A 19,077-nucleotide genomic window follows, 5' to 3' on the forward strand; every position below is an offset into this window, starting at 1 on the left:
AGTCGACTAAAAGGAAGAGCTGACTGAAAAGGTGACTGTGGACTGCAGCGCTGCCTCTGTCGAATCAGCCCAGATGCAATGTGACGTGGCCTTCCAACACGCAGGAAGTGACAGCACAGAGGAAAAAAAAACAAGAAATACAGAAGGCGCTGCTTGACAGTGAAACGCTCCCGGAGCCCTCGACACCACCAACCCAATAGCAGTAGCCACAGAGCGAGCGCGGGTTGGAGCAGCTGGCGACGACTTGTCTAGCAGTCAATCCTGTGACTGCACAGGAGTCTCCTGTGCAGTCACTTTGTCCCCACACCGCCAACCTCGGGCAGGAAGCAAATAGAGACGGAGAGAGAAGGTGATGCGAAGGAGCACACAGTGGGGGAGGGGAGGGAGGGGGGCGGAGGCACCTCAGCAAGTGTCGCTCACCTCCTTCCCAAGCAAGACAAGTAAAAAACAAAACGTACTTCCGTTCAAATACTCGAAGCATCTAATACGCGCTCGCACAGACACAGGCATGCACACAGAATAGGGAACGAAGCGCGTGTATAGAGGGAGGGGTGGGGGAGAGGATTGGGCTTGCAGACAGACGGATGGAAAAGAAACTCAACGAAGGTGAAAAGCGGAAAGCCGAAAAGAAAAAGGAGAGGAAGGGGAATGAACGACAGGGGTGCACTCACAAGTACACACACACACGCACCAAATCCACAAGGCACACGCACAGAAACGAACACGCGTGCAGGTTCACGCAAGCAAACATACATACAAGCAACGAGATGTCTTTATGGCCGGGGGGATGTGGTAGGGTGTCTGCGTCTCTCTGTGTGTGTGCATATGCACCTATTTCTTGAGGAGCGAATGTGCTCCACTGCTCACGCCTGCTCTGACCTGCAGCGACGCAAGCGCGCCGTTTATGCATGTGTTTGTGATTGTGGGGTGGTGATTCAGGCATTGTTAGAGAACGGGGACGTGCGAGAGAAGAGGGAGGATAAAGAAAGAAAGTCCCACGGAGGCATTCAGATGCGCGCGCCGATTGAGGGAGAGAGGAGGGGGGGGGGTGCTTCTCTGAGGTCCATACACACGCATTGTGCTCAAGACCCAGGTCCCTCTCGACACTGTCATCGACACTTGCCGAGGGTGATGAGCGGCAAAACCTGTATTTAACACAGTCGCTTACACGCAAGGAGGAGTCTGTGAGCGCAGCGATGACGAACACGCGAGACAACAACCACGCTTGCAAAGGACGTCAAAAACACGTCACGTGCCGACAATCCAGAAACAATGAAAATGGAATGCGTATACGGTGCCGAGTCCCGCGCACTCGTGTACTCGCCCAGTGTCTCTTCTTCGCATGGACGGTCTCGCCTTCTCGTTTGCGGTTTTGGCTGTCGGGAGTGGGTAAGACACCACCAGGAACTGAGAGCTATGAACAACATACAGGACGAGCGTATCTATGCGTCACGCTTTTCCTCTCACAGAGGGAGGGGAGAGAGGGGGGGGGAGCGGAAGTTGAAGAGCGCAACATAAAGAATATGCACTACGTGCTGCGCAGGTGAGGGCACGATCATCAAAACAATGAAAAGAGGCATGTATGCATACAAAGGGGAGACATGAGCGCAAAGGAATAGGAGAGAGAGAACGAAGAAAAAGGCAGAAGATAAACGAATGCGGGAAGGATGCGGTGCGGACCCGAAGAGGGAGCGGGCGATCAGAGAAAGGGAAAGGAGAAAGGGAGTGAGGGGCTCTCTGTTGCGCTTGCTACCCTTTTGTTGTTGTTGCAACGACGTCCACTGTCTATCACTGAAAAGACATACCACGATCAAAGTCACCCTCAGCGACACAGCATGCGGGGCCAGCCCTAGTGAATATGGGTGCCAATTTTCTTGTACAGCGGCATCTGCATCGGTGCGGCATGTGTCACAAAAAGGAAATCCCTCGCAAAAACAAAATATAAACGACAAGCGAGAAAGCCAATGCCGCACCGTGAATGGGTGGTGGGATGAGGAGGGAGATGGGGACGGAGGAGGGCGTAGAGCAAGCCAAATCAAGACACAATGCACACAACCACCCCGTACATAACAAGCGATCTGCATCAACAGGCATACGAAGAAAAAAAGAAAAAACACAGACCATCAACGCCGCCGCTTCCATTCCAACCACCGTCGTCTTCTCACACAAACGGACCACATCAACGCACCACCTCTCTTGATTGCCACGAGCGGTGTGAGTCGCGCAGAAGGGAGTGGCAGGGGGGCTGCATGTGCATTATGCTGTACATCGGTGCGCTCGCGGCACTGGAAACGAAAACCAAGATAAAAAGCTCAAAAAGAAACCTCTCAAAAGCCCCCCCCCCCTGCCCCCTCCCACACACGCACAAAAAAAGAAAAAGAAAGACCCAGGTGGACCGGAGGGCCAAGTATGTGATGGATACAGGATAGGGGAATCCATCGCGGCAGAGGAGGCGACGTTTGCGTACACTAGACACCCCCAAGCATTTTTCCACGCCAGCAGCCCTCTTCCCTTCCCCCTCGCCTAACCAAGTGCTTTCTGCGGCCCGTTCCGCTCTCACTTCACGCTCTTCAGGCGGCTTTACAGGCTTTATATACCCTTGGCGCTGCCCACACCATCATCACCTCAACTACCGTCTACAAACACTTGCGCGCTCCAGCGCCATCATGTCAGTGACGCCGTGCGCTGCTGGATCGGAACGGAAATGTCTTGGACTTCGATAGCGGTGCTGCTGGGATCTTTGCCAGTTTGCCCAGCTCGATGCCTGACAACTGTGCTAGCGTGCGACATGCACCATCGAGGTAGTCGAGGGCGCTTAGGAACGGTCGCTCGGGGCTGACCTTGAAGCCCTCACAGAGTGAGTCGGAGGCGCCCATTTCCTGCGGCTCCGACTCACGGCTCAGAGAAGAGGACGTGAGGCTCGCACGCGCCCCGGCGGGGGACTTGTTCAAAAGCCGCCAGTTGGGTGGCGAAATGCCGGGTAGAGAGGAGAAGCACGACTCGCGCGCGCTGCCCGATGACGAGCACTCGATGGCACGAAAGGATGTGCCGTGAATCCGCCCGCTAACGGCGCTACGAGAGTTCTTCTGCGAAGTACTGCCGGCACTACCACCGGGAGGACCTGAGAGGTCACTGTCACTAGATATAGGTGGCGGGCCGACAGCTGTGATCTTGCTGCTTTGTCCGCAGCGTGGCAGCGGCAGAGCAGGTGGAGAGCGCTGGTCAGCGCCGATCTCAAGCGCGTTCAGAAGCACCGTGATGAGATACTTAGAAAAGTCCATGAAAAGCGCATACTGTCCGACGGCTGCAGCTCGAGTAGCCACACGCGCCGCGGAGGAGGTCGCAGACGCCTTTGATAGTGCAGCTTCCTTCGATCGCGGGGTGAGGTTTACACTTCCACGCGCGGCAGACAGCGATGTCGGCGGTGCGGGAATCTTAGTGGACGAGCGATTTTCGGTACTCGTCTTTTTTCCTGGTGCGCCACCGGCGACCGCATTGGTGGAGCTGTCAGCCTGGTGCTCAGCCGGCAACTCACTCGCAGACTCGTCTGGCGCGCCCTCCACCGCCTGGGCCAGCAGCTGCGCCGAGGGAAACATCTTGAGCAATTCCTGCAGCGCTGCCCGAATCCTACTCGTCTCCTCCAAGAAGCCGAGATCGTTGAGGCTGTTAGCCGGCTGCGGCGTCACAGTGCTCCAGTCCGAGTGCGACGCAGCTGGCAGGGGGTTGAAGGATTCTTCGGGCTCTACAAGCCACGCATGCTGCGCCATCATAGCCGCTGGCAGTACTATGGCCCTGGGAAGCGTTGCCGATGCGAGGCCTGTCGTTTCCGTCGTGACAGCCGCGGGTGTGGCTGACTCGAGCTTCCCGGTGTCGTCAGCCGGGACTGCACCATCATCCTCGCCGCTTGTGCTCTCCGCATTGCCTTCAGCCGCCGAGGCTGTTGCCATCGCTAAGGCCGCCTCGGTGCGCTTGGCAACACCAAAGGCGGTGCTCGTCGACGGCAGTATCAGCGCCAAGCGACCCTCGAGCCGCCGCGGCACAGAAGCCACGCACTCCTCGGCGAAGACGTTCGCTTTCACAGCCTTCGGCTCGCTATTGCCCTGTATCTTCTCGGTCTCCTCCGTTGTGGTGCTACTCTTCCCCTTGGCACCTTCGACTGAGTGAATCACGCCCGGCGTCACCACCAACTCCATCTTCAGCTGCGCCAGCAGCAGTTTTCCACTCGGGTGCGCGCCCACTGCGTTTAGCAGCGATCGGCTCAGGCGTATCTCACCACCATGCGCGTGCAGGCCTAGCACAAAGGTCTCAACCACACCAACACCCCTGATATGAACAACGCTCAAGGTCTCAGCGGTAGGGCTACCACCATCGGTGCCGTCCTCACGCGTGGCCTTGCTGCTGGCGTCGCGCGTGAGAGCTGCAGGCGAAGACGAGGGAGAGATGAAGCACCACGTGTACTGGTCCGACACATGCACGGCGATCTGAGGGCGAGGTCCGTTGAAAAGTACCGTGCGGGATTTTATGTCCTTCACATGCAGCGTCGATTCCAGCACGCGCAGCTCCTCTGGCCACATCGATCCGACCATCTCTAGCTGGATTTGCCGCGCCGCCTCAAGCGCCATGGTAGGCTCCTCGAACACCACCAGGTACGAAGTCGTGGAGTTTGTCTTCGCCACGTAGCCGCTAAAGTTGCGCACAGCGCTCTGCACAATGTAGTTGTAGTGTGCCCAGACTAGCCTTAGGAGGGGTGGCGCTACAGACCGGGCGATCGCGCCAGCACCGGCGACGTCGCAGTAGAGAAACGCCAGGGGTTTCGTCGAGCGCCGAACGTACATAAGGTCCGCCTCTACCTCTTCCATCGTTCGAAACCGCACGGAACGGCGACGTGCAGGCACGTTCTCCGATTGCTCCTCTGCCTGAGGCTGGCACAGCAGCAACCACGGGCTGCGCAGCGGCGAGATCGTCGCCGTGCTGACCTGCCAGCCACGCTCGTAGTTGTCCTCGGCGCACATGCGGGCCATCTCACCAAGTTCCAGTCGGCGCTGCTGCTGCTCCATCATGTCGAGCACACCCTGTCGAGGCAGCTCATCCCGGCGCAGCGTCAGCGCTGCCAGGACGGAACGGTAGGGTAGGTACAGATTCTTGTTCTGCATGGCGGCCTTCCCAAAGCTGCGCAGCTGCTTGTGACGGTATGCAAACGGCTTGGGCAGGACCGAGTGCACCACCGCCGGGGCGTCGTGGGAGCCGATGAACTGAGGCCTTTGATTCACGATATACTGTGTATCAAGCAAGTTCTCTTTCTTCGAGTAGAAGCTGCGGATAACGTCCTCCATGGCAAGAATCTCTCCGCTTTTGGCGAGGTCGCACAGAGTACCGGAGAGGCGAATGGCCGGACCGGTGCACTTGAGCACGCCGTTTTCTAGGTTGCGGTAAATGGAGGTCATGGGCCCGCTCGCCACACCGGCGCGGAACAGGAAGATATCGCGACCCTTACCCAGCGACGTGTGGGCGTACTTTGTGCCTGTGCGGTTGACCTTGATGTACATTTCAGACACAAATGCGAGGGCTTGCTCCACCTCGCGAAACACGTACGTGAACACATCAGAGTAGTTGCCGCTCATAAGGAATCCAAAGTGCACCTTGGCGGCGTTATGGACGTCACCACGGATGGTATTCTGAATCGACTCAAACTGCTCATCCGAGATGCTCTTCAGAAGTAGCCGCTTCCAGATACTCTCATCACCTGTGTCGATGGTGCAGATGTAGGCTGTCTCCGACGGGTGCAGTGTTTTGTGCTTCCTGATCTCAAAACGGTCTTCGGACTCCATCATGTTCCGCTCTAGCGCCGCGCTAGCAGCCTCCGTCTTGCGATAGAGTGCTACGAGATTGCTATTTTCTTTCTGCACCACAAAAAGTTCCAGCAGCTTAGCGGCGCTATCCGAGAACTCGGTGTTCGGCTGCTGAGTCGAGGTATGCAAAGGCACCTTGGCGACAGCGTCATGCCAAAAGTTCGCGCGGCGTCGCATCTGTTGCAGAATGACATCACCACCCCCGTTCGACTTTTGGCGGCCCTCCTCTGGGCCTTCGAAGGTGTCAGGGAGCATTCCTTTCATCCTCTTGACCACCATGCGCACCACAGAGGCGCTGTCTTTCATCTCCAAGCACGGGTATTTGCGGCTCGGGTACAGCACGGATGCTTCCACTCCACGGCGACTGCGCAGTCCTGATGGCAGGATCGAGGCAATGATATGATGCGCACCAGGGAGCCCCACAACGTTCCACATAGGCCCCAGACACTCGCGCAGCTCGGCCACGTTGCTCTCGGTCGGCGCCGATCGATCCTCTCGCATTCGTGACTGCATGCACATGAGCTGCGACCACTTCTCATTAACCACAATTTCGCCAATAGGACATTGCTCAATCGCGGCCTGAACTGCTTCCACCACCTCCGGTCCGAAAAAGGCGTACTTTCCGGAGACAGGGTCTACGTACGACTCTGGTGAGCATGTAAAGATGCAGGTGTGAATGCGGGGCCCTTTGTACAGCACCTTGTTGTTTTCAGCGATGGTGGAGAATGAAGGCATATTCTCAATGCACGAAAACCACGAGAGACGCACCAGCTGCTCGTGGCACTCCTTTGCAAACAGAAGCGCGTCAGACGGCGCCTGGAACGCAAACACCTCCATGCTTTTATAGAATCCCACGCGGTAGCCACGACAGCAGGAGCTGCTGTGGAAGAGAAACTGCTGATATACCCTCATGATGAGCTCCTCGATGTCACCCAGAGGATATGTCACATTTGAGACAAAGTGAAAAACGAAGGAGACGTCGCGCTGAGGAAGCAGCATTGCGTCCCAGCGTTGCACATGATACACATCATCGTGAGCCTCCATCAAGTTCGCCTCTGCTGCTTCGAGTCGCTGAAGTCCGGCTGCCCGCACTCGCGCGGCGATGCGACAGCGCTCAAACGCCACTTCGATACGATTTGTTTGTCGCTGCCGCAAGACGTCGTCCCCGATGCGGGCCTTGAGCGAATCGTTCTCGTGCAGCAGCCTCTCGTTCTCCTTCCTCATCTGGTTCAGGCGATCGGTAAGGGTAATGAGCTGCGCCTCCGAGTCCGCTTCCAGCTGAATGAGTGAGCGCTGCAGTTGTTCTACTGTGTGGATAAGTTCTGCATTCCAAATCGATATCTCCTCTGTTGGTGTATTTTTTAGCGCTGCTTTTTCCTTGGCAGGGGTGGGTGAGAGTCCTTCATCGTAGGGAAGCACTCCCCGGGATGTTGCCCGTTGAAGTTGCGCTCGCAGGTCCGCTATCTCAGCCTTCAACCCCTCTATCTGCCTTGCCGCCGCGCGCTTCTCGATAATTAGGTTCGTCAGATGAGCATCTTTCTCCTTCATGGGCGCGTCCGCAGCAGCGTCAGACATCACCGCAAAACCCTCCATGCTGCACAAGCAAATCACTCAGCGATGAGTGTGCGACTTTTTTTGTGATACGCTAATAGGCAGGTGCGCATATTTCAGCGGAAGCTCGATCACGAAAGATAAAGTACGTACAAAAGCAAATTATGCAAGGGAAAAACTCGAAACAATAAAAAAGAGAGGAGAGAAAAAAAATATCATGCAAAATCAGCATAGAAAGAGACTTCTCATCTGCGTTGAAGGTGCCCTTTTCGTGCCTGCTTACGAAAGCATAAGCAGATGCGCGCCATCCACATAGCGCCTGCATATTAGGCCGGGTCACTTTTTGGTACATTTTTTTTCAAAATTCAGTAGAAATCGACGTCGCATTGGTATCAATAGCCCTGCCTAATTTTGGAGTAATCTTTCTGCGGAGTATCATCCTCGTCGTCATCGGCTTGCGGCTCGCCCTTATGAGCGCGGTAGGCCTTCCAGTCATTGTAGCTCATGTGGTTGCTCTTCTTTTCCATCATACCACACGTACCAAAGCAGTAGTCACGCCAACGCTTATTGAACTGTCGCGCCTTTTCCTGATCGTCGCCAACGAGAACGGCCATGGTCACTTTTGCTCTCGTGTCACCGGGGACGATTTTCCCAAGCCGCTCCAGGAACGAAGTGTTTTGCTCCACGGGCTCATGAATTTCAAATCCAGGATTGAAATCTTCAAAGAGGGTACTCTTCCAGTTTTGCTTCACAAATTGCTGGAGTTCTTCGCGGCGGTTGGCTGGCATATTTGCGAGCCTGTCGGCGTCCAGCAACAGGCGAGCATACAAAGAGCACTTTGCCACCACTTTGAGGTCGTACATAATGGTGTTCGACTCCTCGGCCTGGGTGTAACATCTCTTCATCTCCTCGTCATAGTAGAGGCGCAGAGTCGAGTTACATTGCTTACACACAGGTAGGTAATCGTCGTCCAGTGCCTGACGTTGAGGAGGCGGCATGAATTTTCGAAACGACGGGGGCGTTATAGCGTGGCGCAGGAGCCCCTTGGTGCCTAAACAACAAGCGCAGCTTGGGATTTGCGAATCCACTAAGGCTGCAGCCTTTGCCTGCAGCTCGCTCACGCCGTGGGCGAATGGGCACTGGTTTTTCAGCTCACAGACCCCCAAGGCATGATGTATGCAGAGCCGTGTTTTCACTTTCGGATCAAACAAAAGCTGTATCTCAAGGGCCTTGCGCGTATCGCTTTTTTCATGCTTCGTGATCACCGCCAGATTCTTTTCCATCACATAGAATTTCGCCCTTCCTGACGAGCACTCGAATATGAATTTTCCGTTTCTGTCCAGCACACGCACTTTGGTGCCGCTGCGGAAGTGCGCTGGGAGCACATCACCGCCACTGCTCTTGGATACGGGGCAAGCTTTCTTCCCCTTTTCGGCCTCCGATTTCAACACTTCCCGCTGCAGTTTCTTTAGCTCCATTGCCGCCTTCGACGAGGTGCGCTGGAGCCACTGAGCAGCATCGAAGGTGTGTGCACTCATGTTGGTCACCTCCGATGCCTTCAGCATCACGGCCCGGCCAACCAAGTAAGAGGCCAGTGCGTCTTCCGCTGCATAGTTGACCCTGCTGTCCGAAAGCGGCAGCTCCCAGTTGCTACGTGTAATCATTTTGTCCTTCTCGATAGATAAATTCGCCACGCTCTTCGCAAGTACTTTCAGGTTTGATTGTGCACCTTGATGAAGGCCAAACAGAGCGCTGTACTGAGCTACGTCAAGCACACTCTGAATCGTGATGTTCTGCTCCTTTTGGAGGCGCGAGACATCGCCGCTTACACCGACCCCACACTTTATAATGCTCGGGTCGCAGAGCGCCTCCTTCACGGCAGCGGGCAAAATGCGGCCGTCGAAAAAGCTAATGTGAAGCACGAAGCAGTGGCTGGATGTTGCGAACTGAACGACCGCCAGCGGCAAGTCGCGAAACCACTCCGAGTCCATGCCCATGATTTTCAAATGCCCCGGCTGCTGCCGTAGAGTCTGCATCATCTCTGCCCATATACGCTCTCCATAGGATAGCCAGGCCGCGCTACTATCGACAAAAACACCACACAGCCTGGCCGCGACCACGCTCGATGTTATAGTTTTCATGTGGCCTATGGCAACCGAAAGGGTAGAAGGAGAAAGGGAGCGAAAGAGACTGTAGATAAGACTCCTCTGCTGTGAGGTGAATGCAATCTGATTCACAGCTTTCTTTTTTTTTTTTCGCAGAGCTGTGGCTTTCTCTGACGCAAGAGGGGACACACCTTGCAGCTTGGCATCTAGGGGCCTCGTACCTGCTCTATGGGGAAGCCGGGCAGCCCCCTCCCCCTATCCCTGCCAACGCCGGGCTACCTCTGGTGGTGGCGGGGTCCAGTGTCTACGACATGGGAAAGGTCAGAGCGCTTCGCCGCCAGGCATGTCGGCGGTGAGGTCGTGGATAACGTCGCGTTGGAGCCACCTGCGACAGTGACCAGGCTCGTCGAGTGAAGATGATGGAGGAAAAGAGAAAAATAACTGTGGCTTCTGTTGCCAGTACACCCTAAGATGGAGGAAAAGGGGATGTAGCGATCTCAAATGTTCGAATGAAATGAAGCGTTGTCCTAACACCAAAAAGCTGTATATGCGACGTGGGTTTCCTTCTGTCAGCTGCAGATAACGGTGCTCTCGTTACATGGTCTTTGGCGCGAACACCGGTGCCCCCCCCCCCCCGTGACTAAAAACACCGCTGAAGCTGTGCGATGCGATGGATTGGCAAACTTCTCCACTGCAGCTGAAACGGGATCTCTTCGAGGGTTGTGCCGTGCTGTTTCAGGTTCACTCGCATTTCCTGCGGCTGGATTGTCTACAGGAAAGTTTTGGCACCCTTTGTGACTGCATCGAGCGTTTCCAGCAGCAGTGCCTCGGCGCTGTGAAAGGAAGGGTCTGGGGTTTTCGCTTCCGCGGGCTGTCTCGATCGCCGCGGTGGCGACTCTCAGGCCCACCGTCGAAACGCGCGGTGTGCCGCCGTCCTTTAGTGAGTCGCCGCCGGGGGGTGGGTGGTGCCCCGTGCCGAGGGGGGCGCGCGTGTGATTCTAGGGCGGCCCCCGCTGGGCTCGGCCTGGCTGCTTCCTTTGCGTGGCGCTTTTCGCCTTTTTGGCCGCCCGCTTAGCCGCCGGGGTCTGCCGTGGGCCGCCGGGGTTGGGGCTTGGGGTAGGGGGGTTCCTTTGGCCGGCGCGGGCGTTTGCCCACCTTTCGGCGTCGGTGGCGCATCGCCCCGAGGTGCGGTTGGGCACATGGTGGGGAGGTTTGGTGTGCGGTGGGGGGGTGGAAGGCTGGGTTTCATCGGGGCTTGGGGTAGGGTGGGGCGGGGGGCTTCGGTGCTGCGCTGGGGTTCCCCCCCCCCCGCCGTCGGGTAGAGGGGGGTGCTGGGGGCGGGGTTCCCGCTTGGGCGCTTTTGCTGTGTTTCGGTTTGGGGTATGCGAATGTTGCTTCTTTACGCCTGCGAGACGGCATCGCGCAGCAGCCGGATGGCGCGACCGCAGCCTGCAGCCTTCATGCGTTGCTTCGCCGAGTTGCCGTCCTCGCCGACGGCGGCTTCGAGGGCCTGTCTGAGCTGTTCGAGGCCAGCACCGGTGGAGTCGACGCCTTCGACGTAGTCTGCGACGGCGTTGAGAATCGCTGGTTCAATGGCGGCATCGTCGCGGCCACTTTCTTGCGAGACAAGTAGAGCTGTCAGCTCTTCGAGAAGGTGGTCGACTTCCTGTAGCTCCATCGGGGCAACGGTCGCACTTCGCTTTGCGTGGCGCGCGAACCGGACACTGTGGGCCGCTGGTAGCTGTGGTGTGACAAAGGCGAGAAGGAGAGAGGAGACGTGGAGGGGGTGCTAAACTGTTTACGGCGCGAAGCGTTGGATTGCGGGTGCTAGGAGGGCAGACATGGTCTGGAAATCCGCGCACCAATGCGACAGAACTGAGCAGAGCACTGACGTGCACTGTGGCTGACCCATGCGTTCGCCTGTCGGAGACGAGCGGCAAGACGGCAAATTTACAGTGACGGCGTGTGTGGCATCGTTCGCGAGGGCACTAAGTTCATCTAAGCCATGTGAGAGAAAACCACGGCAACAACAACCTACATCAGAACAGCGCGCGTGCACCACATTGCAGAGAGGGCACGTCGAGCAACGCGTGGAGAGCGTGGCACGGGCCTCAAATTCGGCACACCGCTCCGCTGGACGGCGGCTCCGCGAGCGACTACAGTTTGGAATGGCGCGCGCTACGAGTGTGGTGAAGCGTCATCTCTGCGTTCGCTGATTCCAAAAAACCGCTGTTCATGAAACTCAGCTTCTGCGCCGGAATCGGTGTGCTGCGCCGCTCGGGCAGCGTGACGCCGAGTATCTGCTGCCGCACCGCGGAGCGCACATTCATGGTTTCCATAAAGTCGTCGCAGCGGACGTAATCGAGATCCCGCCAGTGGTCCAGCTCCTTTGTCACGTCCTGGCCGGCGGGCACCTGCGCCACAGCGCGCAGCACCGGCAGCACATCCAGCAAGGCACGATCCTTCTCCAGGCGAGCAATCTCTTGCTGTCCCTGCTGCAGGCACTGCACCAGGGCGTCTTCCATCTCGTGCGGCTTCTCTTCCTGGACTCGGCGCAGGGCGAACATGTAGCGCTGTAACACCCGGTCGTCAGGGTCGAAGGCGTCGATGCGAATGCCGTTGCGTGGGGTGAGTGGGAAGCTGCGCACGTTGTCGTCCAGCATAACGACGCTGCTCATCTTCCGCCCTAGCATGGGAAGGTACTTCATGTAACCTTGCTGCTCCAGCGTCTGCGTGCGTGAGAGGGCGTAGAAGTTTGTGTGGCTTGTGCTGCTTTTCATCTTATGACTTTCCTTGGCTAGCTCCACATGGCTGTAGAAGGAGCGCGGCAGCTGCATCACCTGCTGCTCGAGCGCGTCAAGCACGGCGCAACAGTACGAGGCGGTCCCTGCCGTCCAAAAGACCACCTCGAAGAGTTGGTTCACCTCTTCCAGGAACTCCTTCAGATGCGGGCGAAGCAGCACATTGTAGTCGATGAGGGAGACACCCTGCAGCGCCGGGTCGCGGGTTCGGTCCTTGCTGTCGTCATGAAGGCCCATGGCGTACGTGTGGATGAGTGTCTCATCAATGTCCAACACCAGCGTGTGCTTCTGCTTGTTCATCGGCAGCGGCGGCGGAAGCGGAAGTGGCCAGTGCGGATCAAATTCTTGACGCAGTCCAATGGCCACAACGGAGCGGAGAGGCTGCAGTGCCGCGGCTGAGGTCTGCTGCCGCAGGAGAGAGCGAGCATGCATTTCGGCGTCGACGGTGCGTAGGATGATTAGATCCGAAGCGAAAAAACAAAAGAATAAGAACAGTAACCGAAGCTGATTAGGGACGTGTGCATGTGTATAATGCCAAATGAGCTCTGCCGATGAAAACGGTGCCGCACGTGGAGTGTGGGAAATGATGCAGACCGGTAATAGGAAACAGGTGACTGAGAAGAAGTGCACACAACCGCGACAGCAGTAGCGTGGCGAGCGCGCGTGTGCTCCACACGCGTTGGCCGGCAGGGTGCGATGATGGCAGAACCGTAGGCCAGGAAGGAGGTGCACAGGAAGGGAGTAAAAAAACGCAGAAAAAGAAAACACGGAATACACATAGGAAAGAGCTTACGGGGATGTTACGGTGGACCGGCCCGGTGCCTTGCCGAGCTCGTCTCGTCGCTGAAGGAGGAGGGCGCACATACATCGCTGATGGTCTGTCGAGCGCCGTCGTCTTCAAGGAGATCAAGACCAACGCTTGTTTGAGTTTTTCCCTGTACAAAAGAGCAGATGTGTCTGCGTGTGTCTGCGCTGATCCGCGCAGTGGCACCCTTACAAAGAAGAAAGCCCGCATCTGCAAATCGAAGAGATGATGAATGAATTGCAGAGAAACAGCAGCAGCAGCAATGCCGCGAGTTCTGAAGAAGGGCTCGCACCTCCCCGCCCGATCCCCCTCCTTGTTATTTCTCATGCACATGCGCGCGCACGCTATCGGCGCACTGCTACACGTCTACATCACGCCTAGGTCGTGCTCCACGGACCACTCCTGCAAGTTACCCAGCGAATCGCCGAACTTGGCCGTCACACTCAGCGGTACGAGCAACTGCATGGCGTGCGACATCGCTGAGGACACCAGCGGCACCACCATCGGGAGCAGCTCCTTGCGCACCATGAAGACCATCTCGTCGTGGATCTGCGAAAGCAGGGACACGTCGGAGCGATCGTAGCGCTGCAGCACCTCCTTTGACACGGCAAGCATCGCCATCTTCATCACGTCTGCGGCGCTGCCCTGCACGACGCTGTTGAAGGCCTGCCGCTCCGCGTACGACCGTCGCGAGAGCACCGTGCTGCGGATGTCCGGCAGGTACCTCAGGCGACCGCTGAGAGTGCGCACGAACCCATTGGCGCGGGCTTCCTCGATGACGCGGCGGTGATACGCGTCGATGCCGGGGAAGGCGTTTGTCAGCAACGAGGTGATGTGCAGCGCCCGATCAACCGTAACGCCCATGTGCGTCGCGAGCGTCTTTGGGCCGGCGCCGTAGAGCACACCAAAGACGACGCGCTTGGCTAGACTGCGCTCCTCAGTGCTTACGGGCTTCTTCTTGAAGACCACTTCGGCGATCGCCCGGTGAATATCTGCCGATGTCGTCAGCGCGTCTACGAGCGCGGCGTCGCCGCACAGGTGCGCTAGTACGCGTAGCTCGATCTGTTCGTAATCAATGGACAAGAGCACGCATCCGCCAGTGGCGACGAAGCAGCGCCGAAAACCCAAGAGGTCTTCCTCGCCGTCCTCCTCGGCGTCGTTGCCTGCCACGGCGGCTGCGATGCCATTACGTGGAAGATTCTGAAGATTCGGCTCAACGCAGGAAAGCCGTCCAGTGTCAGTACCCTCCTGAAGAAAGTTTGGGTGCAGCGTGGCGTACCCCCTTGCAGGAAGAATGACCTCGCCCGCCGGCGTCGCACTTGCCTCCTCGCGGCTGCTCCGTTGATTTCGTGCTGGCATTGGCTCGGCGCTGCCAGCGCTGTATCCGCTGCTGCTCGTGTGAAGCTGGCGATCCACAAACGGGCTGTCGCCGTTCACGTCCACCGCTTCTCTTATAAACAGTGGCGACACGGCCTTGGCGCCCTCATCATTACCGTGCGCCTGCTGCTGCCCTTTCGTGCTCTCACTGGCCCCCGTCTCAGCGTTAACGCTGTCGAGACAAGGAGCTGGGCTTGCTTGTGCGCTAGAGTGCACCACGGCGTAGCCCATCATCCCTTCGATGTATGTCTGCATCAGCTTCGACACCTTTCGATAGCGCAACAAGCACGCAGGAAACTCGTGATGCCGGGCGAGGGCACGCAGTGTGTCCTCCGCCGTCGACAGCCGCCCCCCTTTTGTGATTGTGAGCCCCGTGGCACCGACGGCTTCGCCATTTCCGGATTTGAGCAAGTATTTGCCCAGCTGAAGCACCTCGTAGAGTGCCCTGCGGCACTGATCGTGGCTCTGAATATTGAAGTCCTCGCCGAGCTCCGGGACGAGCTTGCTGGCAAGTTGGCGCTGCCGTGCCATCTCCGCCTCGCAGCTCTTCTGATAGCGGTGAACCTCGTGCAGATCCACGCGCATGCCATTGTACTTGAGAAGCGCCAGCAGCAGCGCAATCCGCTTCTCCTGCCGCAGGAACGCTTGCAGGAGCCCTTTGCTGCCCAGCAGACCGTAAAGACTGCGGTACACGGTGGCCAAGTAGTACACTTGATGGGCTAGCTGGCACTGTGCGGACGTCAGGGGCGGCGCGGGGGCTGCTGCTGCTGCTGCGGCGGCGGCGGCGGCGGCAGTCCCGATGCCTTCGGCCAAGTTGATTGTTGAGTGCGAGAAGCACCCCGCGTTGCTCATGCTCTCCAGCTGCACTGTCGGCGGCAGCTTCCCGCCGCAAACGTGCAAGAGCAGCTGACTGTAGTCGTAGAGAACGCTCGTGTCCGCGTCACTCGCCCCGTCCGCGGCAGCGGCGGAGCCTCCCCCCGCTAAAGCGCGCACGGCGGACGGAGCCTTCGACAGAGTACTTGCCACGTGCAGCTGAGCCATCCACGCCATCACGCGCACGTCGCTGACACAGTTCGACCACAATGTCCCCTTGCAGTAAGCGAGTAGCGCCACCAGGAGCACCTGCGCATTGAAGGTAATGAGCTCCACCCCGGGTAGCTCTATGAGGACGCGGCACAGAAACGCCAAGCCAACGGTCTGTGCCGGCAGCGCGTACATGTCGTCTTTCCACCGTATCAGAACAAGCTCCACGTGCTGGTGGCTACGCACGGGGTCGAGGGAAGAGAAACAGCACGACACGCGGCGCTTCGCCGTCTTGGCGCCGCTGCTGTAATAGGTAAAGTTCGTGCGAGTCTCCACACTCGCGAGCGCCGCTGCCGCGTTGCTATTGCTACTGAGTGCCGAAACACCGACAAACAGAGGTGGTGCTTGGATGCGATCCGGATCGTTGAGGGCCCGGCGCACGTCGCTGAACAGCTCCTCGGCCGATTCCTGCAGGTAGATGTAGGGGACAGAGACCATGGCCGCCGCAGTGGGTCCACCCTGCAGCTCCGCCATCGCACCCCCGACAGCTTCGGAAGATGTCAGAGAGAAAAGCGTGCGCGGAGCTGGCGTCGCACACACAGAGGGACCCAAGGCACCGGGGAGGATTGCGTCGCCCCCACCCCGCTTCCTCGTCTTCGGCTTTCTTTTCGCACCGGAGGTGCCAGCAGCGGTATTCGTGCCAGCACCATCGCGCCTCCGTGCTGTTGGCTTGCTTCGAGCGCCGCTGCTAGACGCACTCTGGTCTTGCATGACGGCGCCGGTCTCGACTCGTTCGCTGCCCACGTTTGCTTCCGCCTCCTCGTTGCCGTCATCGTTGTGAGTTGTCTTCGCATCCCTCTTCCGTTTCTTGCCGCCCCCGCGCTTCGCTGCCCACATGGATGATCCGCCGTCGCCACTGACGCTGCCGTTGCGCCTTGGAGGCCCACACCTTTGCTCCTCGGTACTGTGCTGCACCTTTTCTGATAGTTTTGCCAGCTCCACCTGCAGTCGAAAGATGGCGTCGGTGCCGGCGACGTCGCTTGTGTCGGGGGCATGCTCGGGCAGCGTGACCAGCGCCGGACCAGGGATGCGGGTGCGCGGCGCGCTGTGTGGCGGGGTCGCCTCGGTTTGCCGTTGGCACGCCGCACTACCACCATTCGCGCCGCGCTCGTCATCGTCGCTCACGAAGACGTAGTAGTCGTCGTGAGCAGAGTTCACTGCCGCTCGTTCTTTGGAGGAGGCGTCGGCGATACGCCACGCATGGATACGTGTGCTGCTTGGGCCGCTATGCGATAGGAGAGCCGGCGCTGCAGCTCCGTTCTGGCGGCACTCGTGTAGCAGTTGGACCCCGTCCTTGTCGTCGGCGCTTTCCTCGGGGCGAAGACGGGCGGTGGCCTGTGGCTGCTGCTGTTCTGGTGGCGGTGATGGCTGCGAAGCCGCCGCCGACCCAATCTGAAGTCCGAACTGACGCCACTTCTGTAGATTTCGCGTCGTTTCCTCGCTCTCTGGCAGCTTATGAAAGCGTGACTGTATCCATGCAGCAGTGTCGCTCTGAAGGACCCCTGCGGCGAGGCCGCCAAAGGGCAGTGCACCGATGGCAGAGGACGAAGACGCGCTCCCGTCAGGGAAGGACCAGGTGGACTCAGACGGCTTGGCCCCGGTCGTGGAGGTGAGGTGTGTCATTGGCACAATGCGAAAGGCGTGGCGCGGGACATCGGCCGTTCGCTGAAAAGGGTCCATGTCGAGCTGCGCACGCAACCGCGCAAGGCCAGATAATCCCACGTGGCTACAAACGGAAAAAGAGAACGAAAAGAAGCACTCAAAACAGGGGACGGTGAGGAGAGCACGACCGCCGCCGCTGCACTCTTGCTCCTTAACTTGTGACCTCTGCTTTCTCTATCTCCGAAAGGCTGTGCGGTAACGTAACACGTGAGGCGGTTGACGGAGCCACGGTGAAGAGATGGAGGGAGAGAGGGAGACGTGCCTTGTAGATCCGAGAGAATGGGAAGGCGGAGACGGCGAGAAATGGGCAACATTTCCGTGCATTCTGCCTGTGTGTGCGTGCTTTCAAGGGGCTGATGCGTCATGTATCCTCGCCTCTCTTGCGATAGGTGGGATTTTACTCCTTTGTCTACCCCCGCGCGCGCGTTTCGATGAGTGCGTTCTCTTTTCAGATTTCTGTACACAACGACAGAAAACGTTTTTTTTTTCGCGTGCGCGTGTGTGAAAGACACCGAGGTTACGCGAGGACGATGGATGCGTGGGTGAAGTGGTGACGAGCCCTTCAAGGGCGGCACGGGAACAGGCGAGAGGGATGCAGGCAAGCACGGGGGAGTGGTCAAGACCGAGATGGAAGCGTTCGACAGCGACGCGGAAAGAAAAGCACACACACACATATGAAAGCAAAGGTGTTTTGCGTCACGGCCGCCATAGGCGGTTGTGTACGTGAGTTTGCTTGATCGCAGTCAAGGGGTCGACAGGGGCGAGAAAAAAGGCAGATGAGCCCCACTTCGCTCAAGTAGTGAGCGCCACCACCACACGTGAAGTCGAAGAATGGTGCCATACCAATATCTATATATATAGAGAGAGCAAGTCAAGAGAGTGGAAGCGCTGGAAAAAGCAAAGAATACACATGCGCACCCACACACAAGAAAAGATGGAAGGGGAACAACGACGCATGCGTCTGGCATGCGAGCAGCGAGGATGCGTGTACGGTGGAAAGAAACACAGCGGGCGATCCGTCACGGGCCCATGCGCGCACGAGCGATGCGTGTAGATGTGTGTGTTGGCGAGCGTGTGGCATAGGGTGCAAGCAAGGCACAAAGGAGGAGGTTAGAGAAGGATAAGGAGATAGCAGTGGCATGAAGGGGGGGGGGAGGCTATGAAAAAAAAAAGGGGACCCAACCGCGTACAGGTAGAGCGAAGTAAAAGGAAGGAGAGTACAAACGGCGTGGCAGTGGGGGGGGGATGGGTGGGTGGGCGGGTACAGAGTGAGGGAGAGGGAACAGGATAGAAGACGTCGAAGAGAGGGAAGCCAATGAGCCGATCAAGTTCATACAGACATGCTTGAACAACAACGAAAGAAACGAACAAAAACGAAAAGAAAAGGGAACGAGGCGAATATAGACGGTGGGAGGGAAGGAAAGGAGAGGAGGGGGGGGAGGGGGAGACAGCGGTAACAGTAACACACACACACAGACTCCACAGCAACACATGTGAGCAAGCGTACACGCGGAAAGAACACTAGAAACGCGGACAAGAGTGATGCAGAGGCCTCTCCGCAAGGACCTTCACAGTGCTTGCGCATATACATGTATGCATCTGTGTTAGTGTCTGTCTTGTCATATTCGCGTTGCTGATGTGCTGTAAGCGACGTGGTGAAAACAAAACCACGCGCATGCACAGAGAAAAGGGTCCACAAGCAACCATGCACGCAGACTCCGTGCTCAAGAGCGGCACCCGAGCACGCCGCACGCGCGCGCGAGACCAAGGATGCTGCGCCGTTCCACAATGGGATGCCGCAGCGCAGCACCGCCCATGGCGCGACCAAGAAACAAAGGAAAGAG

The 19,077-nt window shown here is 57.9% G+C and overlaps 5 protein-coding genes across 5 annotated transcripts; all 5 read right to left on the reverse strand.

The window, feature by feature from the left end:
• Positions 1–2,669: 2,669 nt before the first annotated feature.
• LDBPK_341330 (hypothetical protein, conserved) lies at positions 2,670–7,442 on the reverse strand (the record flags this gene model as incomplete). Its single annotated transcript, XM_003864247.1, has 1 exon — positions 2,670–7,442. One exon carries the CDS (start codon positions 7,440–7,442, stop codon positions 2,670–2,672), a length of 4,773 nt encoding a protein of 1,590 aa, XP_003864295.1.
• A 350-nt stretch (positions 7,443–7,792) lies between these two features.
• Positions 7,793–9,439, reverse strand: LDBPK_341340 (hypothetical protein, unknown function; the record flags this gene model as incomplete). Its single annotated transcript, XM_003864248.1, has 1 exon — positions 7,793–9,439. The coding sequence occupies one exon, from the start codon at positions 9,437–9,439 to the stop codon at positions 7,793–7,795; it is 1,647 nt and encodes a 548-aa protein (XP_003864296.1).
• A 1,465-nt stretch (positions 9,440–10,904) lies between these two features.
• Positions 10,905–11,183, reverse strand: LDBPK_341350 (hypothetical protein, conserved; the record flags this gene model as incomplete). The annotated part of the gene is made up of 1 exon (XM_003864249.1): positions 10,905–11,183. The coding sequence occupies one exon, from the start codon at positions 11,181–11,183 to the stop codon at positions 10,905–10,907; it is 279 nt and encodes a 92-aa protein (XP_003864297.1).
• A 478-nt stretch (positions 11,184–11,661) lies between these two features.
• LDBPK_341360 (NLI-interacting factor, putative) lies at positions 11,662–12,738 on the reverse strand (the record flags this gene model as incomplete). Its single annotated transcript, XM_003864250.1, has 1 exon — positions 11,662–12,738. One exon carries the CDS (start codon positions 12,736–12,738, stop codon positions 11,662–11,664), a length of 1,077 nt encoding a protein of 358 aa, XP_003864298.1.
• Positions 12,739–13,477: 739 nt separating this feature from the next.
• Positions 13,478–17,251, reverse strand: LDBPK_341370 (mitochondrial DNA polymerase I protein A, putative; the record flags this gene model as incomplete). The annotated part of the gene is made up of 1 exon (XM_003864251.1): positions 13,478–17,251. One exon carries the CDS (start codon positions 17,249–17,251, stop codon positions 13,478–13,480), a length of 3,774 nt encoding a protein of 1,257 aa, XP_003864299.1.
• Between the last annotated feature and the right edge of the window lie 1,826 nt (positions 17,252–19,077).

This window comes from Leishmania donovani, chromosome 34, assembly GCF_000227135.1.
Source record: "Leishmania donovani BPK282A1 complete genome, chromosome 34".
In the NCBI taxonomy this organism is placed as follows: domain Eukaryota; phylum Euglenozoa; class Kinetoplastea; order Trypanosomatida; family Trypanosomatidae; genus Leishmania; species Leishmania donovani.